Source organism: Ovis canadensis, chromosome 7 (genome assembly GCF_042477335.2).
Source record: "Ovis canadensis isolate MfBH-ARS-UI-01 breed Bighorn chromosome 7, ARS-UI_OviCan_v2, whole genome shotgun sequence".
In the NCBI taxonomy this organism is placed as follows: domain Eukaryota; kingdom Metazoa; phylum Chordata; class Mammalia; order Artiodactyla; family Bovidae; genus Ovis; species Ovis canadensis.
In genome coordinates this window covers 95,041,054-95,068,807 of record NC_091251.1, presented here as the reverse complement: position 1 = coordinate 95,068,807, position 27,754 = coordinate 95,041,054, and the positions used below count along the sequence as shown (strand labels likewise).

Sequence of the window (27,754 nt, the reverse complement as noted above, 5' to 3'; positions counted from 1 at the left end):
GTCCACGGAATTTTCCAAGGCAAGAATACTAGAGTGGGTAGCCAGTCCCCTCGCCAAGGGGATCTTCCCAACCCAGGGATCGAACCCAGGTCTCTTGCATTGTGGGCAGATTCTTTACTTTCTGAGCCACCAGAGGTTCCCACCAAAGCTGAAGGCCTTAATAAACTGCCATGGAACCCAGCTCCAAATACCAGGGAAGTAACCCAAGAAGGCAGAGTAGCCACATTAACAAAAGTGAAGCCTAGCCCAGCTCTCCCAGTCCTGCCTTAGAGAGAGCACAGACATGGAGGAAATCAGTGTGAAAGCCGACACCCTCCAGGAGTCTTCAGACCTTGCCCTCAGACCCCCATGCAGGTTACCCAGGATAAAAATGACCTTTCTCTCCCACTGGAATGTTACTCAAGCCTGATGACCTTTTCAAACTGGATGACCTTCTTGCTGGACTATTCCAGAGAGGACCCCGGAACTGGGAGGGAAAAGGGCAGGGAGGCTGGGTTAAGGGGTCTCAGAAACAAGACTTCCCAAGGAGATAGCACGATGGCAGAAGGTGGCATGGAGGTAATTTTCAACATCTCAGAAAATCTGAAGGAATCACACATTCACATCTATCCGGCTCAAGCAAGTTAAAACTCGGTCATCTCATTAAATATTTACGGTATTTTATGGCAGATGTACGTAGATCCAGTGAGTAGACAGAAAAACAAATTATTTCCTAATGAGTTATTCAGTTCTCGGTGGACAAAATTTCTGATAATCTTTAAGCAAAAGATAAAAGCTCAAAAAACTCATGTCCATCGAGTCGGTGATGCCATCCAGCCATCTCATCCTCTGTCGTCTCCTTCTCCTCCTCCCCCAATCCCTCCCAGCATCATGGTCTTTTCCAATGAGTCAGCTCTTCGCATGAGGTGGCCAAAGTATTGGAGTTTCCGCTTTAGTATTGGAGTTTCATCAGTCCTTCCAATGAACACCCAATGAACACCCAGGACTGATCTCCTTTAGGATGGACAGGTTGGATCTCCTCGGGTATAGTATAAATACATTTATCTAGCTGCTAGTGTTGTTTCCACTTTTAATCATCCCTGTATGTGTATCTTGGAATTCAGTGGCTCCTGACTGGCTCTGCTACACAAGAAAGTAATCAGAATTTTATCCTCAGTTCATCTTGTGGCATTCTATGGTAAAAGGGTAACAAAATCCTTTCCTTTTGGAAAAGGAATTGACCTTGGGTTACCACAAAATGAAAACAGTTTTAGAAGGCGGGGAGGTGGAAAGACAAACTGAGGCAGTGAGAGTACTTCACTTTCTCGCCTCAGAATTAAAGCCTCCTACAAACCTGGTTTCTGAGGCTCTTCTGTCTCCCGCCTTTGGAGGGCACAGCATAGCAGGCACGGAAGGGCCAGCCCACGTTAAGAGAATCAGTTTCTGTTAAGAACAAGAGGCTCTGTTGTTGAAAGCTCCCTGTGGTAGGTCAGTCATCATCCTCCTTGTTTCCACAAGTCATTTAATGAAGGAGATATAGTTTAAGTAAATACGGAAACAGATTTAGTTAGCAAACAGGGTTTTCCTCTGGGAAACCAACACCTGAATTCAAAATCCCATTATCCTCGGGTGTCTCCCACGTTCTTCCTGATTTTGTTTTTCGTGTATGCTCTGTCTTCTTGCCAATTCGGATTCTTCCCAAACTCGGTTCAAATGTCATGTTGCTAGAGAAAACTCTGCTCTTAACCCGTCTTTCGTGGATCCTTCCTTTACCCTGCATTCCCATTCAGACCACGTAGTAAATATTGTGCTTGCTTGTACTCAAGCATGCTACCATTTCACTTTTAACCAGATCCTAAGTACTGGTGGGCAGGGTCTCCCCCGACTTCCGCACACAGAATTCCCAGGGAGAAGGGTTGGGCCACAAAAAGCTGTGGTACCTACCTAGTGATGCAGGAAATCCAGCCTCATTACTCCTGCTTCTTAATCTGCTTGAGTCTTTCTTCCTTTTCAGCAAGAGCACCACTGTCAGGGGCCCTAAGAATCAGATACCTCTCAGCTGATGAGGACAAATCATGACGCTTCTCTGGCAGGCTCTAGTGACACTGCCTACAAGATTCAGAAAACCAAGTGATGCTTGATTCCCACAGGAGGGGAAGAACACCTTCTTTGCTCTTTGATGCCCTTGGCCAATGTACCCAGGAACTCATCTACCCCTTCTCTGCTTCTTCTGAAGACAATAGGCTCTTTAAGTCTGCCACAGACTTATTTTTGACCAGTAATTCCCAACATTCTGTAAGGAATTCTCTGTGTAGAAACAAAAGGCTTTGTAGAGTGATTGGACAACATATGTTATACCAGGTCAATAAAAGTAATGTTGCTTTTTTCCATCATGTGACCTAGGTAATAATTTTTAAAGATAATCCTCTGGCTTATAAAATCTCTGCACTGTACAACATACATCCTGTACGTTGACAGTCTTTACACTGAGTTAGATGTTTTCTAGAAAAAATATTTTTCAGAAACGTATTAAAAATAATTAAATTTCTCATAAATAGATTTAATACAGCACCCTTCCGAGGTGTGGCCTGCTCGTCAGAATGACTTGATTTATGAGCGAAGGATGGAAGCAATGCGCGTGTGCTTGTTTCCTGATACTGGCTGGACTTCTCACAGTCACCCGGGAGAACTTTCATGTAAGGAGACAGGCACACCTGGAGTCATGCAGTCTTTATTAATTTGATAAACAACAGGAAAACCTGCAATCATCTATCAAAATTATATCTTACCAAGAATTTGAAAGGTAAGGACTTCCCTGGTGGCTCAGACAGTAAAGCATCTGTCTACAATGCGGGAGACGTGGGTTCGATCCCTGGGTTAGGAAGATCCCCTGGAGAAGGAAATGGCAATCCACTCCAGTACTACTGCCTGGAAAATCCCATGGACAGAGGAGCCTGGTAGGCTATAGTCCATGGGGTCGCAAAGAGTCGGACACGACTGAATGACTTTAAAAAGATGTATTCGCAGTCGTGTACAAAGCAGTGTCTGGAGAAGCAGAAGCCAGGCAATGAACACGTGAGGGTCAATGATCCCACAGAAACTCACACCCGGCGTCTTGACTGCGTGTGAAAACGATAGTCCTGTATGCACTGCTCTACACAGTTGACTAGGAAGCTGTCTTTTTGCAATGCTTACTTGTTTTTAAAGGAAAACTGCCTCCTGGGAAGTCTTTCCTGCTACACAGGCCAGGCTGAAGTGCTAGCACCAGATTCCAGGGTCCATGGTGGACCCAACTACTTCCTCAGGGAGATGCTGAAGCTGTCAGAGGTCCCAGGAAACAGCTTTGACATTCAAGAAGGGAGTTCACTTCCGCACCAGGCCGATGACCTTCAATGCACAGCTCTGACGTGTTCTGTGCAGAGAGGGCAATTCTGACAATGCCATCCAGACGACCTGGAATGTGAGTGCTACAGGGGTCTTGTTGGGACACCTTGCTCTATCACTTCAGCGAGGGCTGTGAAGAGCTGAACCACTGTATCTAAGTCTCCTGTGTCTGGGGACTTTTAAAATCAAGTCTCTTCTCAAACTCCTACATTCAGGACACCCTTGGTGTTGGAGACGACAGATCAGATGGTTTTTTATACTATCCAAAAGCAAACTTAGAGAAAAAGGAATTGTACTGAAAGGACTGGTTTCTGGAAGAATCAGGTCACCTCTGTAACATACATTTTTAAGCCCTCAATAACAGTAATCATGAAAAAGGGTTTTGACAAGTAGACAGTATTTTAGAGAAGCTAAAATGATGTTCACCAGAAAACAAGAGACTGCAGCTACACTGAGGATACATTTGAGTCATTTTTGCTTCCTTAGACTCCAGCACCATGCCAGGAACAGGGAAGACATTGAACAAAACCTTTCTGAGTGGTTTCTGAGCTCATTTTCTTTAGGGCTAGATCATAAACAGGCGAATACGAAAGGTCAGGCCCTGGGGGTCAGGATCAGAGGCTTCCTTGAGATGTCTGACGCTATGAAATCTTATGTGCTGGTTTAACTTCTGTCTTACCTTCTACAAATTATGATTAAAACTACATATATAAAGTCTGCTAAGGCCAAGTAAAAGCCAAGGACTAAACACGTTATCTGTTTGTAACATAAGGAAGGTTTTTAAAACCAAGGAACACTTGAAAAAATGGAGATCCAGGAATTTAAAAGTAAAAACACCACCTTGTCAGTTGTTGCTTCTATAGTGCAATCAATAAATTGTTCACTTGTGATTTTCTTCCACGTTGCTCGGAAAGGTTCTTTTTCTGATCAAAGTCTAGTCATTTATAATGAGTGCTGTGATCCAAGACTGCAGGCTCTCCTAGTGAGAATCAGAAACAGAGAAGCGGGCACTTCTTCTCTGAAAAAAATGCTCCACAAATCCTCCAAATATGGTTGGAATTTCCACAGGCTGGTTTATGGCAACATTCTGTATGTAAACACTCTGTGTAGGCCAGTCAGACTCAGACATCAGGGGGCGCCATTCCTCCCACGCCCCTCCCCCTCTTATAAAGCAGGTCAGCTGGGCTGGTCATGCTTTGTCAATGGTTCTGGCTCTACAGCCACCCCTCGCCCATGTATGAGGGCACATCCTCAGTGGAACTGCTGTTTTCTCTGGTGTCAATCTATTTTTCATGGTGGAAGACTAGCATTTTGATATTGCAGAAACTGACTTGACTTTAAGAAGAAGGTTCAAAGGAAAAGTTCTACATCTAAGACTGGCAATTAGAAGAAATAAGATGTTCTCTCTGTGCTGAGATGTGGCTCTGTCTTGCAGAAAGTGACAGGTCCACTGCAATCTTTCTACATAGGCCAGTAACACACAGGGCGGATCTGAACACAATCACACACACCACACATCCTCTTCAAAGGTAAACCCTTCATGAAAGGCATAGCACATTTGGGAGCCTCACACAAATAAACTACTCAGGGCTCCCTTCAAGACTGCTTCAAGTCACATACTGGAGTTCAGGTGGCTTTGCTGTAGCTTGTTGAATCGTGTCCTCCTAGAAGAGAATATCCATGTTGCCACATATCTGAGGAGGAAAATGGCCATCTTGGGGAAAGCGAGCTAAAGGAAAAAAAGAGAAATGACAAAACCTACTCTCGAGCTCCAACTTTCTTGGCAGAGCTATAATTTTCCCTGCAGTTCTCACAGCCCAGGAGCCAGTTTTTACACACAGGGTAGTACTGGCACATTACTCCTAAAGCTAATTTCTTAGAAGAAATTTTCCACAACAGAAAACAAATCCTCTAAGATGGTGACTGCAGCCATGAAATTAAAAGACGCTTACTCCTTAGAAGGAAAGTTATAACCAACCTAGATGGTATATTCAAAAGCAGAGACATTACTTTGCCAACAAAGGTCCGTCTAGTTAAGGCTATGGTTTTTCCAGTGGTCACGTATGGATGTGAGAGTTGGACTGTGAAGAAAGCTGAGCTCCCAAGAATTGATGCTTTTGAACTGTGGTGTTGGAGAAGACTCTTGAGAATCCCTTAGACTGCAAGGAGATCCAACCAGTCTATTCTGAAGGAGATCAGTCCTGGGTGTTCTTTGGAAGGAATGATGCTAAAGCTGAAACTCCAATACTTTGGCCACCTCATGCGAAGAGTTGACTCATTGGAAAAGACTCTGATGCTGGGAGAGATTGGGCCAGGAGGAGAAGGGGACGACAGAGGATGAGATGGCTGGATGGCATCACCGACTCGATGGACATGAGTTTGAGTGAACTCTGGGAGTTGGTGATGGACAGGGAGGCCTGGCATACTGCGATTCATGGGATCGCAAAGAGCTGGACACGACTGAGCGACTGAACTGAACTGAAACTCCACAGAGAACCCAAAGCAGCCTCAGGGGGAAACCACATTCCACACAAATGCTCACAGTGTGGCCACCATGGCTGAGGGCTGGCTGTGGTAGGAGAAGGGGGTGTGGTCACCATGGCTGAGGGCTGGCTGTGGTAGGAGAAGGGGTGTGCCTGGCAAAGCTTCATCCAGAGGTGCCATGTGCCCACAGCCGGTGACTCTATTCCTGTTCACTGTTCAACTAACCTGCTCAGGGGCTGAACTCGGAGGCCCAGCTCTCACAGAGGTACATTGAAACGAAAGGTAACGCAGAAGGGGAAATGCAGAACACCCGTTTTGAGCTGCTTGAGGAATCACTCGGATCCTCTCCTTCACGGGACTTGGTCTCATCTTGTCCCACTGGCTGCTGGGGGCCTCTCCTCTCTTCTCTTGGCAGCTGGTTCTCCTCCAAACTCTCGGTTCTCCCTTAACTTACCAAGGGAAATAACGGTGTTCTTCAAGCTTTGTACAGATACAACTGAGTTGTAAACTTTATAAACCACTGGCTTTTGGCTATTGGCTCAAATTCCGACCTACTGTCAAGAGACAATGGGTTGTAGTTTAAAAAAAAAGAAAGAAAGGAAAAAAACCAGGACAGAAAAGTGCTTCACGAGCAATTTTACTCTTCTTTAATTCTACTGTCTTTGGGCACACACTGTATTTTGCTATTGAAGAAATTATGACAACAGGGCTTAGAGCACTGATTCATGACACATTCTTTGTGCCACACAAAGAGCAAAATCCTATGACAACCGGACCATCTGCTACCACAACAGGGCTGTCTTATTCACTGCACAGGACAAGTGCTCGTGAGGGGAGTAAAGGGAGAGGGAGGGAAGGAGGGAGGCACCTGGGGGAAAGTGAACCGCCCAATATGCCTACAAATTAGGAATTTGGTGGAGAATCCAGAATTTACCTAAGGGTGATAGGGAATCGTTGAGTTACAGTCCCATTATTTCCAGAAATTATTGAATTTGAACCTGAGGTTAAGACTTTTAAGATAAAGCAACCTCAAATAAGTTCAGACTGGCCTTGGGAAGAAATGGCAGCCACAGATAGTAATGAGCTTCAGTGCTTGAGAAGAAGTATCAAAATCAACCTATACCTCTGACTTGACTCAGGTGAAAAAAAGTCTTATTTAAAAATGGTAAGTCTGCAGCAAAAAGTCTGAAAGTTTGAGTCCCTTCTCGTCTTTCCATTTTGCTGCTGGTGCCTGCTCTCCTTATGGTATCTCCCGAAAAGGTTCAGAATTCAATACAGATTTATTAGGTTGATTTGCAATATGTAGCTTAAGATGAAGAGTCCTGTTTGGTTTAAACCATTTCATTTAACCTTCTGGTAATGGTAGTCCTGAGAGTCTGCAGCGTTGGTAAAGTCCACCTGTGACCACAGGTCAACCTGCTGGTGGGAGCACAGCAACTTTTTGGCCCATGGCTTTGCCTTGTCCTTGTCCCTCAAATCTTGGTAGTTTCTGCATTGAGGGACTTAGTTCACCACAATGACGTGTTCAAAACCGTTTTCCGTAGAAACCTCCTTCCAACGCCCAATAGTGCAGGTGGTCAGGAAGACTTGGAAGGAAGCTGCAAAAAGTCCAGCTGGGAATCTTGACTTTGTTAGATGTGGACACTGGAAAATCACCTTTGTCCTCCCCAGATTTTATTATAGTTAAAGGAGAAAAATCCATGAGATTCTAACTGTAAATATGCTAGATATAAAACTGATGGAATGCTAACTGGTCCATAAAGGGCTGAACAAGATAATCTGTGGCAAAGTAGAAAATAAGCCCAAAGGTGATAGAGACTGGAAGAGCTGGTAATGCTTTCTTGAAAATGGCGAGGAGCAATAATGTAAGGCACAAACCCTGTGGAGAAGTGGGGAAAAAACACAAATGCAGATATAATTATGCAAGTATTCTGTACAAATCAACTCAATCACAAATCTGGGTCTTGATTTAGTTAACTGAACATATGATCCTTTGAGGTTAAATTTTAGAACAAAAGTTTTTTCACTGAATCTGGAAACATTTATTTTTCTTCACAATAGAGATTATTATCCATATATTATTGATATTTCATCCCCTAATTCTAGGTAGGGAATAGAATCTGAAAATAAGCAAAATGGTTTTTTAAACAAATGAACAATATTGAAATTTCTATCTAAAATATTGACTTGGCTACTGTAGATTTAGTTTGGCTAAAAATCCCAGAGGTGAAGAACATTCTTTATGCTGTCTGGGGGCAAAAAGATGCTCATGGAATAAACCAACAAATATTTGTTTATAAAATGTATAATGTTTTCTTATAAAGACAGAGCAGCTATATAATACAGCCCATTTTTTACCCTAGTTAACTGACACTAAAACACATCCAGAAAACTAACCTCAAAAGAGAAATAAATGAAAATTCTAACTGGTCATATGACCAAGATAAATCACAAATATAATCACAAAATAAATACATAAGTAAAGGCTCTCATCTAACCTCTCATCCAACTTCACTCATATATACATATACATGAGACATCACACCTCCAGCAAGAACAACAGTAAGAAATATCTTATGAGTTACTTAAAATCACAGTTCTGAAAGCTTCAGGCTCACATTGTGACTCTATAAGCAAAATCTATGTGTGATCAGGCACTATGTTAGCTTTTCTTGCCTCATATTGCCTGCCCAAAGGACACTGTATGTTGCAGGCTGTGGTGTTAAATGCAAAACTGCCACCAAGCCCACACTAAGTAGGAACTGCTTATCCCTTTAAGACTGATCTAATTCTCTACATAATTATTTATGCTGCCAGGCTTGAAGCAGTGGTTCCTAGTCGGAAGTGCTTACCAGAATTTCCTGGGGGAACTTAAAAAAAAAACACAATTAAAATAAATTAAATAATATCTCAGGGCAGAGAAGCACTGTTTTAAAAGCTCTCAGGTGATTTCAATGTGTGGCCACGTGGTGAAACTATTCGGGTGAGGTCCTATTATTTGTGTTTTTAAAAAGCTCCCCAGGTGATTGGAACACTCAGCCAAGCTGGGGTTAAAAGAGCTGCCTTTTAATCAGAGTTTTGAGATAAGGAGTTCTAACAGGTTTTAATCAATGTATACTTACAATTAATATGGCTACAAAACAGGCTATGGTTGTGTTCCAGTCTCCACTGGCTGTTGCAGAAGCTTTACCAACCAGAACACTGTAGAAAATGAAATCTCCTAATCCAAGTTTTACTCCTCCTAAAATGGAAAGATTATGAATATATAAGTTTGTCACTCTTTGCTATGACTTCACAATTTAAAAATGTGCCCCCTCCCCATCCCACACTGAATGCTGCTGCTGCTGCTGCTGCTGCTAAGTTGCCTCAGTCATGTCCGACTCTGTGCGACCCCACAGACAGAAGCCCACCAGGCTCCCCTGTCCCTGGGATTCTCAAGGCAAAAACACTGGAGTGGGTTGCCATTTCCTTCTCCAATGCATGAAAGTGAAAAGTGAAAGTGAAGTCACTCAGTCGTGTCCTACTCTTAGTGACCCTATGGACTGCAGCCTACCAGGCTCCTCCTTCCATGGGATTTTCCAGGCAAGAGTACTGGAGTGGGTTGCCATTGCCTTCTCCGCCACACTGAATGAGAAGTCAGTAAATGATATTATACAAAGTTAGGCTTTCATTAGGTTCCCCCCCCCCTTTTTTTTTGGTTTTCTGTAACAGGAGGTTCAGATGCTATAGGGCTGACTCTGCAGTCTTAACAGTAGATGCTGCTGTTATATATAAAAAAATACTGACAGTAAATAATAATTGTCATCTATTATTGCCTAGTTTGTACCTGGCACTTGTTTGAATAAATCCTCACAAGAAGCCCTATGAGATAGTATCATCTCCTTTTATTTGAAAAACAGTTTCACTGGGGTATAATCTATTTCATAAATGCACCAATTCAATGACTGTAAAAAACTTGGAGTTGTGCAACCATCACCATCATCTACCACATTTCCATCACCCCACTTAGATACTTGTGTTTCAAGCCTTAAGCAACTACTTTCTAACTATAAATCTGACTTTTCTAGACACATAGAAATGGACTTATAATATGAAGTTTTTTGTGACTGGCTTCTTTCATTTAATATAATTTTTAAAAACTGAAGTATAGTGACATTCAAAAAACCAAGATCATGGCATCTGGTCCCATCACTTCATAGCCAATAGATGGGGAAACAATGGAAACAGAGACAGACTTTATTTTCTTGGGCTCCAAAACCACTAGAGATGGTGAATGTAGCTGTGAAATTTAAAAATGCTTGCTCCTTGGAAGAAAAGCTATGACCAACCTAGACAGCATATTAAAAAGCAGAGACATTACTTTGCTGACAAAGGTCTGTCTAGTCAAATCTATGGTTTTTCCAGTAGTCATGTATGGAAACAGAGGTGAGAGTTGGACCATAAAGAGAGCTGAGCACTGAAGAATTAATGCTTTTGAACTGTGGGGTTAGAGAAGACTCTTGAGAGTCCCTTGGACTGCAAGGAGATCCAACCAGTCAATCCTAAAGGAAATCAACCCTGAATATTCACTGGAAGGACTGCTGCTGAAGCTGAAGCTCCAATACTCTGGCCACCTAATACGAAGAACTGACTCACTAGAAAATACCCTGATGCTGGGAAAGATTGAAGCCAGGAGGAGAAGGGAACAACAGAGGATGAAATGGTTGGATGGCATCACCGACTCAATGGACACAAGTTTGAGCAATCTCCGGGAGTTGGTGATGGACAGAGAAGCCTGGCATGCTGCAGTCCACGGGGTCGCAAAGAGTCGGATATGACTGAGTAACTGAACTGAATTGATGTACAATGTAGTGTTAGTTTCAGGTGTACAAGGTGATTCAGTTATATATATACTGAATGTATATGTATATATACATATATATATACAGATTATCTTCCATTACAGGTTATTACAAGATACTTAAGATAGCTTCCTGTAGTATATAGTAGGTTCTTGTTGTTTACCTATTTTATGTATAATACTATGTATCTATTAACCCCAAACACCTAAATTATTCCCCACCCTACAGGTTCCCCTTTGGTAACCAACTTTGTTTTCTATGTCTGTGAGTCTATTTCTGTTCTGTTAGTAAGCCCATGTGTATCATTTTTTTAGATTTCACATATAAGTGATACCACATCATATTTATCATTCTCTGACTTACTTCACTTAGTATGATAATCTCTAGGTCCATCCAAGTTGCTGCAAATGGCATTATTTCATTCTTCTGTATTGCTGAATATATTCCATCGTGTATATATGTACCACATCTTTATATATTCACCGGTCAATGGACATTTAGGTTGCTTCCATGTCTTGACTACTGTAAATAGTGCTGCTTTGAACATCAGGGTATATGTGTCTTTTTTGAATTAGAGTTTTTGTCTTTTCCAGATATATGCCCAGGAGTAGGGTTGCAGAATCATATGGTAACTAGTTTTTTAAGGAACCTCCATACTATTCTTACAAAGTGGCTGCAACAATTTACATTCCCACCAACAGTTCAGGAAGGTTCCCTTTTCTCCACATCCTCTCCAGAATTTATTATTTATAGACTTTTTGATGATGGTCATTCTGACTGGTGTGAGGTGAAACTTCACTGTAGTTTTGATTTGCATTTTTGGGGGGCTCCAAAATCACTGCAGATGGTGACTGCAGCTATGAAATTAAAAGATGCTTACTCCTTGGAAGGAAAGTTATGACCAACCTAGATAGCATATTGAAAAGCAGAGATATTACTTTGCCAACAAAGATCCGTCTAGTCAAGGCAGTGGTCACATATGGATGTGAGAGTTGGACTGTGAAGAAAGCTGAGCATCGAAGAATTGATGCTTTTGAACTGTGGTGTTGGAGAAGACTCTTGAGAGTCCCTTAGACTGCAAGGAGATCTAACCAGTCCATTCTGAAGGAGACCAGCCTGGGGTGTTCATTGGAAGGACTGATGTTGAGGCTGAAACTCCAATACTTTGGCCACCTCATGCGAAGAGTTGACTCATTGGAAAAGACTCTGATGCTGGGAGGGATTGGGGCAGGAGGAGAAGGGGACGACCGAGGATGAGATGGCTGGATGGCATCACTGACTTGATAGACGTGAGTCTGAGTGAACTCCGGGAGTTGGTGAAGGACAGGGAGGCCTGGCGTGCTGCGATTCATGGGGTCGCAGAGAGTCGGACACGACTGAGCGACTAAACTGAACTGAATAATGAGTGATGTTGAATACTTTTTCATGTGCTTGTTGGCCATCTGTATTAACGTATTTCTGAGGTTTATCCATGATTTTGGCATGTATCTATAGTTTGTTCCTTTTCACTGATGAATAGCTTTTCATTGTATGGATATACTATATTGTGTTTATCCATTACCAGTTGATGGACGTTTAGATTGTGTTCCGTTTTTGGCTGTTATGAATAATGCTGCTATGAACATCAGCGTACACGTCTTTGTGTGGGCAGACTGCTTTCATTCCCATTGGGGAGATTCCTAGGAGTGGATCTGCTGGGTTATATGGTAAATTAATGTTTAGCCTTTTGACAAGCTGCCAAGTTGTTCTTTATGATGGCTGTATCTGTGCATTCCCACCAGCAGTGCACAATGCTTCTGGTTTCTTCAGTCCTCACCAGCACTTGGTGTTGCTGTCTTTTTGATTAAAGCCATTCTGAATCATGATGTTGAGTATCTTTTCATGTGTTTATTAGCCATTATACTTCTCCTTTGAGGAAATGTTTATTAAAAGTATTACCCTATTTTTAAAATAGCTTCCTATTATTGAGTTGTAAGAATTCTCTTTATATCCTAACTACAAATTCTTTAACAGGATTTACAAATATTTTCTCTCAGTATGTGGCTCTTTTTCATTTTTAAAAAAATTTAATTAAAAAAAAAACTTACTTATTTTTATTTGGCTTTGCTGGATCTTAGTTAGAGCACGTGGGATCTAGTTCCCTGGCCAGGGATCGAACCCAGCCCCCCTGCACTGGGAGCACGGGGTCTTGGCCACTGGACCACCAGGGAAGTCCCCCAATTTTTTAATTTTTTAAAAATTTATTTTTGGCTGTGCTGGGTCTTCATCGCTGCACACAGGCTTTCTCTAGTGTGGAGAGGCAGGGCTACTCTTCCCTGTGGTCCTCAGGCTGCTCACTGTGGTGGCTTCTCTTGTTGCACAGCACAGGTCCTAGGAGTGCAGGCTTCCGCAGCTGCAGCACTCAGCACGTGGGATCTTTCTGGACAAGGGATCAAACCTGTGTCCTCGGATTCTTAACCACTAGGGAAGTCCCCCTTTGCTTGCTTTTTTTTTTTTTTTTAATGTGGTTAAATACACAGTTCAGTGGCATTAAGTACATTCACACTGTTGTGCCACCATCACCACCGTCCACCCACAGAACTCTTCACTTTGCAGAAGTGAAACTCTGTACTCATTAAGTAACTCCTTCCTCTCTCCCTCCAGACCCTGGAAACCACCATTCCACTCTCCGTCTCTGAGTCTGACTACTAGAGGTACTTCATTTAAGTGGAATCATACAGTATTCATCTTACTGTGACTAGTTTATTTCACTTAGCATAATGCCTTGGATCATCCACACTGCAGCATGTGTTAGGTTTTCCTTTCTTTTTGAAGTTGAATAATACCTCATCATATGTATACACTGCATTTTGTTTATCCATTCATCTGTCAATGGACACTTAGGTTGCCTCCATCTCATGGTCACTGTGAACAGTGCTATGAACATGAGTATAGATACCTCTTCTCTCTCTCTCTTTTTCGGCTGTGCCATGTGGCTTGTGGGATCACAGTGCCCTGACCAGGGTTCGCACCCTCATCCTCAGCAGTGAAAGCACAGAGCTCTAACCACTGCCAGGGAATTTCTTAAATATCTCTTCTCTAAATGGTATCGTCTGAAGTTTTAAACTTTGACAAGGTCCAACCTATCAATTTTTTTTCTCTATGTATCACTGTTGTATTAATGAACTCTGCCCAACTGAAGGTCATGAAGTTTTTCTTTGTTTTCTTCTAGAAGTGTTATAGTTTTGCCATTTACATTTCAGGTTATGACACATTTTGGGTTAACTTTTGATTGTGTTGAAAAGATTATATCCCTTTGCCACTGAATTATTTTAGCACCTTTGTAAAAAAAAAATCATTGACCATAAATATAAAGGTTTACTTCTGGATTTTCAGTTTTGTTTCATTGATTTATATGCCTGTCCTTATCTTGATTACTGTGGTTTTAGAGTAAGCTCTCATTGAAATCAGATTGCTGAAGTCCACCACCTTTTTTCTTCTCTTTCAAAATTGTTTTGGATATTCTAAGTTCTTCACATTTCCAAATAAATTTTAGGATCAATTTATAGAAATTAACAAGCTGATTCCTAAAACTTACACAGAAATGCAGAGGTCCTAGATTTTCTACTGTCGAACATTATTTTTAACTTTTCAAGTTCTTTTCAAAACTATGGATTCAAAAATACTCTTTGACTTGAGGCTCAATAGTAACCCATTAAACTTTACAACTTGGTTTTACCTTTCTGATTGTTAAGTAACTATTGCCAACTGAAGTTTGATCCCGGTCTTAAAGCTTTGTTGCCTGAGATACTTCTGGAAGATAGGGGTTGAAAGCCCTGAGAAGCAGGGTCTGCTCCAGATGTGTGTGACAAAGGAGCGGGGTGCTGGTTAATAAGATCTTACTGAGTAGCCAGCATTTCTTTCTAAGTTGTGGAAGCCAGAGTGAAGTCTTCCTTAATGCGAAAAATAAACCATATGACCCGTGAAATTCAATGCTCTGAATTAGAGAGTCAGTTATCCTTTAACTTGCTACCCTTCCCAGAATGATGAATATTTCCGCCAGTTTCAAGTGTGCAAAAGAGCCCAACTCATTCTTTAACCCTCAAATTCTTCAGCTACAAGATGGGGATTACAGAGCTATTTCACAAGGTTGGTATCAGAGTTAAAAATAATACAGAAAAGTTCTTGGCACACACAGTGGCTAAACAAATGATAGCCTTAAAAAGACTTGATTCCAAATAGTGCTATAAGAAACTAACTGAAAGAAACTAAGTTCTTCAGGGAAGGGAAAAAAAAGCTATAGAAATAAATTTTAAAAAAATAATGCAGATGATGGACTTCCCTGGTGGTTAAGAATATGCCTGCAAATACGGAGGACACGGGTTCGATCCCTGCTCTGGCAGGGTTCCACATGCCAGAGGGCAACTGGGCCCATGCTCCGCAACAAGAGAAGCCACTGCAATGAGAAGTCTGCGCATGGCACAGCAGGACTGTGTAGTACTCCTGCTTGCTGCAACTAGAGAAAGCCCAAGTGCAGCAACACAGGCCCAGCACAGCCAAAAAGAAACAAATACAAATTTTAGCACACAAAAAGGTACTCAACATTATTAGTCATCAGAAAAAGGCAAATCAAAACCCTGATGAGATACCACTTTACATTCACTGAATGATTATAATCAAAAGACAGATAATAAAAAGTATCAGTGAAGATGTGTAAGAACTGGAACATATAAACAGTGCTAGTGGGAATGCAAAATGGTACAGACACTGTGGAAAACCATCTGGGAGTTCCTCAAAAGGTTAACTATAGAGTTATCATATGACCCAGCATTCTAACTATAGGTATAAACCTAAGAGAAATAAAAACTATGTCCACACAGACAGGTACATGAACATTCACAGCAACAATATGCCTAATAGCTCGAAATGGAAAAAATCTAGATGTCCATTAACTGATGAATGGATGATAAACGTGACATATCCTTTAAATGGAATATTATTTGGCTACAAAAAGAAATGAGGGGGTTTCCCTAGTGGCCGAGGGGTGAAGAATCTGCCTGCCAGTGCAGGAGCCATGGGTTTGATCCCTCATCTGGGAAGATCCCACAAGCTGTGGAGCAACTAAGCCCGTGTGCCACAACCACCGAGCTTGTGCTCTAGAGCTTGGGAGCTGCAACTACTGAGCCCGTGTGCTACAGCCCGTGTTCCGCAGCAAGAGAAGCCACTGAAACAAGAAGCCCTGGCACCACATCCAGAGAGAAGCTCAAGCAGCAACAAAGGCCCAGCACAGCCAAAAGTGAATAAAAAAAAAATAGAAACAAGAACCAGCACATACTATAACATAAACCTTGAAAATATTATGCTAAGTGAAAGAAATCAGCACAAAGAACCATATACTGGCTGATCCTATTTAGCTGAAATGGCCGGAAAAGGCAAATCTATTATGAGGGTACATTAGTTGGTTTTTTGGGGGGACGGGAGTAATGAGTACAGGGTTTCTCTCTGAGGTGATGAGTGTATTCCAACATTAGCTTGTGGTAATGGCTATACACCTATAATAAAAACCACTGCATTGCACACTTTTAAAGGGGAAGGCAGGATGAGAGGGATTGACGAGGTAATAGTAAAGACTGTAAGGTTTCTTTATGGGGTATTGACAATGTTCTAAAGTCAACTGTGGTGATGGCTGAATAATTCTGTGAATATATTAAGGCCATCACTGTAAATGTAGGACTTCCCTTGTGGCTCAGCTGGTAAAGAATCTGCCTGCACTGCGGGAATCCTGGGTTCAATTCCTGGGTTGGGAAGACCCCTGGAGAAGGGAAAGGTTACCCACTCCAGTATTCTGGCCTGGAGAATTCCATGGACTATATAGTCCATGGGGTCATTAAGAGTTAGACATGGCTGAGTAACTTTCACTTTCATCACTTTAAATGGGTGAATAGTATAGTATGTGAGTTATGTCTCAACAGAGGTTTACAAAAAAATAAACAAAACCAAAGTACCGATCAAGCTTAAAATTATCACCTCATTTTTCATACACTGGCTTATGTTTGTTTAAATAATAATAATATTATGGCAAATGCTACAGTTATGCTTCACAGAATTCATTTTAATGGACAGAGAAATGTAGGTATATTTTATCAGCAAATTTAAAATAGAACTCAGGAGAATTCCCGGGTGGTCCAGTGGTTAGGACTCTGCACTTCCAATGCAAACCACTGAATAAACATGTTTTACATTTCTATCTAAAAACTCTCAGTGTTCAGTTTTCTGATTAAATTTTGATTTTGATAGGGCTGTTTTGGAAGACACACATGTCTTTACATACATATCAAATTCTATTGTAAACTGAGACTTTTCTGTAAGTAACCACCACAAGTCTGGTTTACTTGTGAAGAATAAACCACTAATGAGATGGTTATGTGTGTGCTGGATGCTTAGAAGAGAAAAGAATGCCAATTATTAGTTTATATTGGTCCCAGATAAATGAAACATTAATCTGAAGGTGGACAATTTTGGGGTTTTCCTTTAAAAAGAAAAAGTTACTGATGAAGGATGCAGATGATCCAGAGAGAGACTCTTCAAGTAGGAAAAGCAGTCATGAGAGAATCCCACTGCTGTCACGCTCAACGGCTACACTGCTGACTTCTTTTGTTTCTACACATCATTGAGAAAAGAAGAGACAGAACAGAAGAGGCAACCTAATTACAGTGGTAACTGCAGGCCGAGACAATACCAGCAAAGGTTAAGTTCAAGCCTGGCTAAGAGGTGATTGCGTCTGGTTTCCCCGGAGTGCGAAAGGTACAGGCTGCAGCTGACTCTAACATCTTGAAAACTTAGCCAGCACCACAGTCATGGATCTGCCCAGGTTCTAACCCAGGTAAAAGACTAAGGGTGAGCTCTAAGTAAGAACTGTTCTGCTCAAACTAAAGGACAATGTCAAGGTCACAATTAATAGTGACTAGAGAAGGAATCTCTTGCCTGGAAAGTCCCATGGGTGGAGGAGCCTGGTAGGCTGCAGTCTATGGGGTCGTTAAGAGTCAGACATAACTAAGCGACTTCACTTTCTCTTTTCACCTTCATGCATTGGAAAAGGAAATGGCAACCCACTCCAGTATTCTTGCCTGGAGAATCCCAGGGACGGGGGAGCCTGGTGGGCTGCTGCCTATGGAGTCACACAGAGTCGGACACGACTGGAGTGACTTAGCAGCAGCAGCAGCAGAGAAGGAATCTAGGTGTCTCTTTCCTTCAAACTACTTAATACTTCTGTATGTTTTAATCAAGAGTTTCACTTCTGTGAAAATGAAAATACTGAGGTAACTTGGTTGGGAAATGTGCTAATCTCTTCTTATTCAGTAAATCACCTCTCTAAGACCAAGTGAGGAGGTGACTGAGCCCTAACTTGTGGGCTCTACTGGCTAATATCCTAAGAAGCCCCGAGTGCTGACCTGAATCTGAGCAATTACACACCTCAGACACTGAACAAACTTTTACATTACTGCACAGAACCTAAATCCCTTTGATCTTCTTCAGAATTAATAAAACGCAGTGCTTGCCAACAAAGGGTAGGAACAATGTAAAAGGGCAAAACATTTAAATTCATAGGTCTCTGTGCAGCAAAGAACGAAATATATTAATGACATTTTTGTACACCTAAAGTTTTATTGGAATAATATTTTAAAAAATTTTTTACCTTACAAAATCAATCCCCAAGGTTAAGGATATTATCAAATTATTAAGGGATAATTTTTAAAAATCTGAGGGGTAGAATTTGGTCCATTAATAAATTTAACTATGAGAAAAGCAGCAACTATTGTTACTTCTCAGTAAAAACTGCACTGCTGTTTAGAATTAGACTGGAACACTCTGACTCATGTTATTTTGGGAAGAGTATGATACTGCAGCACCTTAAAAACTCAGGACTCGCACGACTTGCCAGTGTAGAGAAAGGCACATACTTTCCTCTGGGTCCTCACTGGCCAGGATGCTGCTGGAAAGGTCCTGCACAGCAGATCGTGACTCAGCTGTAGAATGATGAGGCCCCAGGCGACTGTCCCTCTGGGCTTCCCACTCTTCGCTGAAGCCACCATCGTCACTCTCTGTCACTGGGTCTTGTGACTCACTTTCTGTGCCTTCAAGAAAAAGTGGATATCGCAGCTGTAATACTTGGAAAATTCTCTTTATGTCTTTAAGAAAATTACATGGGAACAGTAATTTACCTGTTGTTGTAACTAGGTGAGTTGGCTGGCCCTTAAACAACAAATCAAGGGTTATTTCAGTGCCCGCTGGTTGCTTCCACAACAGCCATTTCTCCCCTTATTTCCTGAGGGCAGAGTCATGATTTATTTGGGTTTCCACCTCTCACCCATGACTCTGGTGGTTAATTCTGTTCAGTCCGAGCTAAGCGTGGTCACCCCACCCTTCCTCTTCCCAATGAATGCTCTAAGGCTGTGGGGCTCGTACCAGCCAATGTGTGGTGAGACAAAATCTGCTGGAAAGCGGGGGACACTTGTTCACTCTTTATGAGACTCAAGGAAGCCACAAGCAGCCCCTTGTTCCCCTGGATGTTGTCTTATCTGGACATGATGCCTGGCACTGCAGCTGTCACCTTGTGACCATGAGGAGCAGTGCGCCGAGGACCAAGCCAACATGTAAGGACGGCAGAGCATGAAGGTAGGAAAGAACTCAGACCCCTGATAATTATCGAGTCATAAAATGAGCCAAGACTTCTGGTCACGTGAGAGAACGTTTCCTCTGATCTTTGCAGCTGGTGGCACTCGCTAACTGGTGGCACCCACCACTGGCTCCAGTGACCGAGTTATAAAAGCAGACCACGACTAGAGGGTGGAGGATGGGAAGGAGCAAGGGGATTTTCTTATGTGCTAGTCATTTTGTTATCATGACTAGGTCTGACTGAAAACGGAGTATAACATGACTGTCTCCAGAACCTTCCATACGTCAAAAATAGTTAAAATACATAAGTGGAATTGATAATATTTTTTTCTCACTTATTTTATTTTTTATACAAGTAATGGATGCTCAAATTTATTCATCTACCATGAATAAATGAAGCTTGTACACTTCTTACTTGCATGGAGTTTTTTTTGAGAGAGGTTCTAGCAATTTTGTATTTTTAATTTGTATTTTTTCCTTACCCAGGTCTCCATAAAACCTGAATCTTCTCTGAGCTCGTTTATAAAATTATAAAAGTATAAGATTTAGAAATAAAAACAGCAGTCCCTGCCCTATCCTTCCTCACTCCTGATCCCCATCATACTTCCAACCCCTTTGGCTATTTATTTTGGCATTTACTTCCATAATTAATTATAAACAGCATGTTCATAGTGCTGGATCTTGATTTTTTTTTTTAAGGTACAGGCAACCCCTGAGTTCTATTATTTTTTCCTCTTACAGACAACCTATACCCCTTTGTTCCAATCTAACTTCTAGTTCCTGTAACACACTAGTTTTCAACTGGGGGTAGTACCTCCTTACATGGGGTGGTTGGAAATAACTAGGATGCGGGGAGTTTTTGGTTATTGCAACCTCCACGCCACTCCTGGCATTTAGTGGGTGAGCGAGGGGCCAGGCATGTTAAACATGCTACATGGTGTGCAGAGCGGAGTCCACACAATGAAGAGCGCCCACCCAAAATACCAAGTGCACTCCCACTGAGCGAGTTCGTCCAGCTCCTCCTCCTTTCAAGGTCCCTGCCCATGGTGCTTCCCCTTCTGGAAAGCTCTTACACTCTTCAGCTGGCTATCTCCTATTATCACTTCCCAGGGAAGCCTTCCTGACTTTCTAGAATAAATGAAAGTCTTCCACTATAGACTTTCATAGCAACTTACACTTCTCCTTTGTAGAGCTTATCACAAACCGAATGAACTGTCTGGTGAACATGTGTGTCTCCCCAAATAGGCTACAAGCTCCACAGGAACAGGACCTCTGATTCAGTGCCCTATCCCCAGTGCTGAAAAATACTGAGCACATGGTCAGGTATTCAATCTACACTTGTCAGAAGAATAAAATCTTGATGTACAAAAACACACTCAAACTCATATACACTCACAGGTAACTAATCTCTAGCTTAACAAGGTTAGCACAATACCCAGACCTGGAGCAACTGTCTCCTCTGTTTCCCACTTCTCTACCAGGTCTAAAGCTAGTCTAATCCCAGCCTGATTTACTACCTCGGTCACTGCAGAATGGGCCAAATATCTTTGGGTCCCAAATACTAATTGCCAGTTGAAAGTGACCTCCTCACAGTTACTGAAATGCTAAATCAGCAGTTTTCTTGTCTCTATAAAACCTGAATTCTCCCTTTCCTGATAAACAGCATCTCAATTAAAGCCCTTTCTTTAACTTTTATTTTGCCTTTGTTTGTCTGCTTCCTCATAAGGTTAGCCTGTTTTTCTTAAAAAAAAAAAAAAAAAAAAAAGTTTCCTTTCTGACTATTGATATCAGGCTGTTATTCCTCAACTCTTTCTAACTACAACTCCTCCTAACCTGTGTTTGCCTTAACATCCTCTGTAGTGTCCACAAGTGGGGCTTTCAATCTCCTATCCTAGGTCATTATTCTTATCCTCCTCCAAAAAGTCAAGTCTATCTGGATATTTTATCTTCTTAGCATAAACATCACATCTCAAATCAAATTATATTTCAGTTACCCTGACCTTGTCAGACAAGAAGCTCTCATTTTTACAGATTTGAAGATAGTGCTTAAGACCTTTCTAAAATCATACCCTCAACTTGAACATTTTCATACTGGTATTAATGGTAGAAATTCTTAAACCTAGCCCAATTGTCAGGTTTGGAGCATGTGAATTCAAGTATTTATCTGTGTTTGCTGGGTGTTACTACAGTTTCCAGGAGATTCTCAAAACAGTTCATGACCAGTGAAAAGTACTTAAAATCATTGCTTCATAACTCATAAGATGACAATGATCCCCCAAATCAGGAAATAATAAAATAAAGCCACCTACTTTGTGCATTGTAATTGGAATTTTTGGATACCTTCCTTTGGGCTTCTGGGTCTCCTTCTGCCATATTCACCAACCATACCATTGTTGCTGTTGAGAAAGACAAAGTCCAGGTAAACACTGGGAACACAGAAGGAAGGCTCACAAACAGAGAGCAGGCTGTTATTTCTCCACACAAATCAGAGAAACAACCAGAAGTAAATTCATATTAAAAATCACAAAAGGTTCTCTTTGATTTTAGTAGATCAAAGAAAAAATTCTGAAGCTGGATGTTTATTGTGGCCTTCAAACTGCAGCTGCTATAATAAAACTTTTCATTATCACTTATAGTCCCTGAAAAGTAACTAGAAGGAAGATTCTTTTTCACTATTGATATAGGGCTGTTATTCCTCAACTCCTTCTAACTACAGCTCCTCCTAACCTGTGTTTGCCTCAACATCTTCTGTAGTGTCCACAGTGGGCCTTTCAATCTCCCAGCCTAAGTCATTATTCTATTCTCCTCCAGAAAGTCATGTCTATCTGGAATATTTTATCTTCTTAGCATAAACATCACATCTCAAATCAAATTATATTTAAGTTACTCTGATCTTGTCAGACAAGGAGTTATCATTTTTACATGTTTGAAGATAGAGCTTTTTGGACCTTTCTAAAATCATAGCCTCAACTTGAACATTTTCCACTGAAACAACTGGACTAGTTAAATATCCTAAAATAGTGTGAATTCTGAGGAAAATTACTTATGGAACTAAATTAAAGGAAAAACAGAAGCTCACAAAGCATCAAATGCTTATAATTCAAAAGATGCAAGTAAATTCCCTCATATTCTGTCTCACTTCGGGGATTTTCAATAATGCTAAACTGTGTTATACACAGGAAATAAGGAAAAAAAGTTAAAAGCAATAAACATAAAGAGATAGTCAATTGCCTTCTATTCTCTATGTCCCTTCCAAAAAATCACATATATATTAATATACCTATACAGATCTAGGTATACACACACACTCCCTCATCACACTTTAATTAAGAGGCAATGTGAATACTCTAAAATGGTGCTTCTCTTACATACTGCAGGTACGATGAAACATGGAGGGGAATTTGGTAACCACTAACAAAACTACATGTACATTAACCCTCCGATCCAGCAATAATACTTTTGGGAATTTATCCTGAAGATACACCAACAGTAATACAAAAATACATACAGACATGTGCCACTCTGGGTGACAGCAGAAACCAAAACTGTGCTGCAAACTCAGTTCAGTCCGTCCACTTGGCATCCATGTTTCTCTGGCATTTTGTCACTGATTCTATAATTCTATTTGCCTAATACTCTAAGGTTTCTTGAATAACGTATGAAAGAAATACATAACCAAAGAGGATGAAAATCCTGTAATAGCTGCACTTACTCATTCACTATAGCTTTGTAATTCTGAGGTCAGACAAGTTCATTACAGGATAACTTGGATCAGTCAATATCAGCTGTAACTAAACCCAAACCCAATGAAGGGGAAATATGGTGATCACCAAGGTTTACAAATTTCAGTAGCGTTCTTGGCAGCAAAAGCAGAAAGTATTTATTTGATTTTCTTTCTTTACACAAGTATAGAAAGATAAAGCCGCAAATTCTTCCAATACTCGGTATCAGAAATCAGGGGTCAGCAATCTTTTTCTGGGAAGGGCCAGATGGTAAACATTTTGTGCTTTTGAGTCACATCTGGCCTCTGTCACACATTTTTCTTTGTTCTTTTCTTTTTCATTAACTCTTTAAAGACGTAAAAACCATTCTTAGCTTACAGGGCTGTACAAAAACAGGCCACAGGCCAGATATGGTTATGCGCAGTAGTTTATTAACCCCTGATGTAAATTATCATGAACAGAATATATACTTGTTGAATGAATTAATATTACTAAAGTAATACCTTAAAAACCCACTTTCCAATTTTTTTGGCTTAACACCAAACATCTTAGATCAACTGAAAAATTAGCAAATTAAAATTCAACATAATCTAAAAACTTCCCAAAGTGATATGAAAACAGAAAAATTTTACATAATGGTCAACCTCAAGGAATTGTTGCCTTTGTATTTTGAAAAGCTACCAAAGAGGTGTGCCTCTTTTCCTGTCCAAATGAGGGACACAGAAAACAAAAATGCTCAGGTTTCCTGAGGGTAAGATCCTTTAGCATACTGAATACCCTTAACTGGGGAAGAGTATATAAATGCATCAAAGGATTGTATTTTTTTTAAAAAACAAATAACTGGGAGAACCAACTTAAAATTTTTATATTCATGTATATATCCATTTCAAGGGGGAAAGTACTAATTAATATTGCTGTTTTTGCATATTCTACTTTAAAAAAACACCTCTCAAGCTCAATGATTTATGAAATGCTCATTAAAGATTCAGTATTTCATGAGAATACTTTCTTAAACCTATTTAATTTACAAAGGAGTTAAAGGTTTATGCTTATGCTTTCCCATATATGTGGAATTACTGCAAAAATACCTCAGCATCAATTGTTATACAGATTCAAGTTTTTAAAAATATTATCTAGGAATGATTTCTCAAAAACGAGAGTAAATTCTTTTTCTGAGTATAAAATTAACATATAAGCTTAATGTCATGGCTAACTCAACAACCTCTTCACCCCTCTTGCACCACTCTTGGTCGGCCTCACTGAGGCTGGAATGCAGTTTTCTTCCTCCTGACCAGGGGCTCAGCTATGTGACTTGCTTCAACTGATGGTACATGGGCAGAGGAGACAGTGTGCTAATACCGAGCATAGGCCTTAATAGGCCTGCTGCCCTCCTGTTCCTCCAAATGCTAGAACATCACCTTCAGCTAAACTGCTAGTCCAAGGAGGAACGGGGAATACGTGGGACAGAGGAGCTGCTGCTGCTGCGTCGCTTCAGTCATGTCTGACGCTGTGCAACCCCATAGACAGCAGCCCACCAGGCTCCCCCATCCCTGGGATTCTCCAGGCAAAAACACTGGAGTGGGTTGCCATTTCCTTCTCCAATGCATGAAAGTGAAAAGTGAAAGTGAAGTCGCTCAGTCGGGTCCGACTCTTAGCGACCCCACAGACTGCAGCCTACCAGGCTCCTCCGCCCATGGGATTTGCCAGGCAAGAGTACTGGAGTGGGGTGCCACTGCCTTCTCCCAGGGCAGAGCTACCCACAGCCAAGTCAGATCAGCCAAGCCAACTGATCTGCAGGTGATGGTGGTGAACGAGTATTATTCGAAAGGCACTAAATTTTAATCTGCAGGTGATGCTGAGTGAGCATTATCTGTAAGGGACTGAATTCTGGGGTGGTCTGTTACACAGCATTATTGCAGTACTAACAGTAGGTACAACAGCACAACAACGCAAATTTCTAAAACTAGGAAAACATTTAAAACTCACAATCCCTTCACTTTGACATTCACAATTAACTTTTTAAAAAATAATGGGTATTGCTTAAGACTCTACAAGAAGTGAAAGACATAAGGAAGAAAGTAAAAGCTGTCTCAAATCTCTAAATCCCACTTTCCAGAGGTAAACACTAGTATCATCAATTCTGAAATGTATCATTGGGATTTTACACACACATATCCATATATATTTGGTCCTTTCCCCCACTCCTTCCATAGGACATTGCATATATTGTTTTAAATCTTGCTTTTGGTATATATTAATATATAATCTTTGACATTTAAAAAAATCAGAAATACACAGAGTTATTTTCTTTCTTTCGGAGTACAAATGGCTGCACAACTATCCATTTTAGGGATGGACCATAATTATTTGAAAGTGTTCCCTTTTGATAGACATGAGTTATTTCCACTTATCTCTTAATAGAAGCATTGCTTCAGAGAACACACTTCTATACTTTTACAAGTATATTCCTTAGTCTAAATTCCTAGCATTCACTATTAACATTTGGTGTGACATTCTACACACACAAATATCAAATATAGAGAGAAATTTTAATTTCCAGGAATAACACAGAAGCAGCTTACACCCAACTGCTCATTAAGAGGAAAATATTGATGCTCAAAGCCTCGTCTGTTCTTTTTGGCTGAAAAACACAGTAAGAATGTGGTAATACATTTATACTGGAAAAAAGTAAGAGAAAGATCCTTGCGTTTCAGACACTAGGTGTTCTAAAACTTTACCAGACTTCTCCTACTACAAGCACAATTCCCACCTTCTCCACGTCCCACAAATGACCTAACATCAAGGTCACAAGAATGATTTGAGATCAACTAACATGTGTTCCCAACTTGATCTCTCTATATATCTCACTATCTTCTGCTATTCTATCTTCCTTTTCCTTCTTCTGGGTTTCCCCTGGTGGTCCAGTGGTTAAGAACCCACCTTCCAATGCAGGAGACACAGCTTTGATCTCCGGTCCAAGATTCCACATGCCACGGGGCAACTAAACCCATGTGCCACCACTGCTAAGCCCGTGCTCTAGAGCCTGTGTGCTGCAACTGCTGAAGCCTAGAGCCCGCGCTCCGCACCAAGAGAAGCCACCACAACTACAGAGTAAGCCCTCATTCGCCACAACCATAGAAAGCCCACGCAGAGCAACAAAGACCCAGTGTAGCTGCAAACAAAAAGTTTAAAGGCACATATCCCCTGACCTAGCAATTACATGTCTACAAATGTATGTATACAACAGGATTCACAAATTCTAAGTGTTCTCTACAAGTACTGTTTGCGATGGGAATGATCTAAATGTCCATCAATAAAAATACCCTTTACTGTATGTAAGAGAAAACTATGCAGACATTTCATGTATGCGTGCTAAATCACTTCAGTCGTGTTCGAGTCTTTGCGCTCCCATGGACTGTAGCCCACCAGGCTCCTCTGTCCATGGGATTCTCCAAGGCAAGAATACTGGAGTGGGTTGCCATGCCCTCCACCAGCGGATCTTCCCAATCCAAGGAAGAAACCCGTGTCTCTTACATCTCTTGCATTGGCAGGCGGGTTCTTTACAGCTGGTAGCACCTGGGAAGCCTGAAAAATGCTGATTTTCCCAATTTTCTGATATTTTCTTTTTTCCTTTACTATTCCCTCTTCATTTCTCACTCTCTAAATAGAGCAGTTGAGAAAGATCTATTTCTGGGGTCCTTTCCTCTTTTCCTTTTATTTGATTCACCCATCTAATCCCACAGCTGCAATTACTACCTCTATATTGGTGTTCTTCAATTCTGCATCTCTATTACCAACCTTTCCCTCTGCACTGGTACTTCATTTATAAACTCATGATGGAAATTTCTCCCCAGATGGCTCACAGATCCTGCCAAGAAAATTAGATATGGGCCACACGCAACACTACACAGATTTCTCAAATAAGAAAAACTTCTCTTTTTCATCATCCTTCTTTTAGGCTTTAAACTTCTCTCACTCATCACTAAGAACAACTGAAACGATCCCCAAAAGCTCTCACTGAGGCCTTTGCCTTGACTGTCATCATCATTCCATAATTCAGACTTTCACCATTTTTTACCTAGATCATGGCAATATTCACTTAGTTATACTTCCCAGTATCTCAGTTCTCACTCCCTCCCATTTATCTTGCCCAAAGCTGCAAGCTTACAAAGGCACAGCTCTGATCACATTACTCTTCAAGAATTTTCTATGATTTTCAAGCTATCATGAAGAGGATACAAAGATCTAAACCAGTCATTCAAAGCTATCCTGGATCTTGCCTGAAGTGCCTTTCCAAACCCATCTCCTAGTACTCTTTCCATTTTGCACTCCATGTTCTAGTCAACTTGAACACTTGAAACTTGAAAAAGATGCCCCACATTTACACTTCCAATGTGTGGGGCTTCCTCCATAGCTCAGTTGGTAAAGAATCTGCCTGCAATGCAGAAGACCCTGGTTCGATTCCTGGGTCGGGAAGATCTGCTAGAGAAGGGATAGGCTACCCACTCCGGTATTCTTGGGCTTCCCTTGTGGCTCAGCTGGTAAAGAATCCACCCGCAATGCAGGAGACCTGGGTTCAATTCCTAGGTTGCAAAGATCCGCTGGAGAAGGGATAGGCTACCAACTCCAGTATTCCTGGGCTTCCCTTGTGGCTCAGCTAGTAAAGAATCTGCCTGCAATGCAGGAGAC

The 27,754-nt window shown here is 41.2% G+C and overlaps 1 protein-coding gene across 3 annotated transcripts in view; it reads right to left on the bottom strand.

Annotated features, from left to right (window-relative positions):
• Positions 1-6,468: 6,468 nt before the first annotated feature.
• PSEN1 (presenilin 1) overlaps positions 6,469-27,754 on the bottom strand; it is a 69,648-nt gene continuing 48,362 nt past the window's right edge. For all 3 annotated transcript variants that reach the window (XM_069597012.1, XM_069597014.1, XM_069597015.1), the window contains 4 exons: positions 21,653-21,739; positions 18,629-18,802; positions 8,970-9,088; positions 6,469-7,726 (listed from right to left, as the gene is read on the bottom strand). In XM_069597012.1, the coding sequence (XP_069453113.1) occupies positions 7,571-7,726; positions 8,970-9,088; positions 18,629-18,802; positions 21,653-21,739 (536 nt within the window). In that variant the 3' untranslated portion in view covers positions 6,469-7,570. The remainder of the gene's footprint in view (positions 7,727-8,969; positions 9,089-18,628; positions 18,803-21,652; positions 21,740-27,754) is intronic.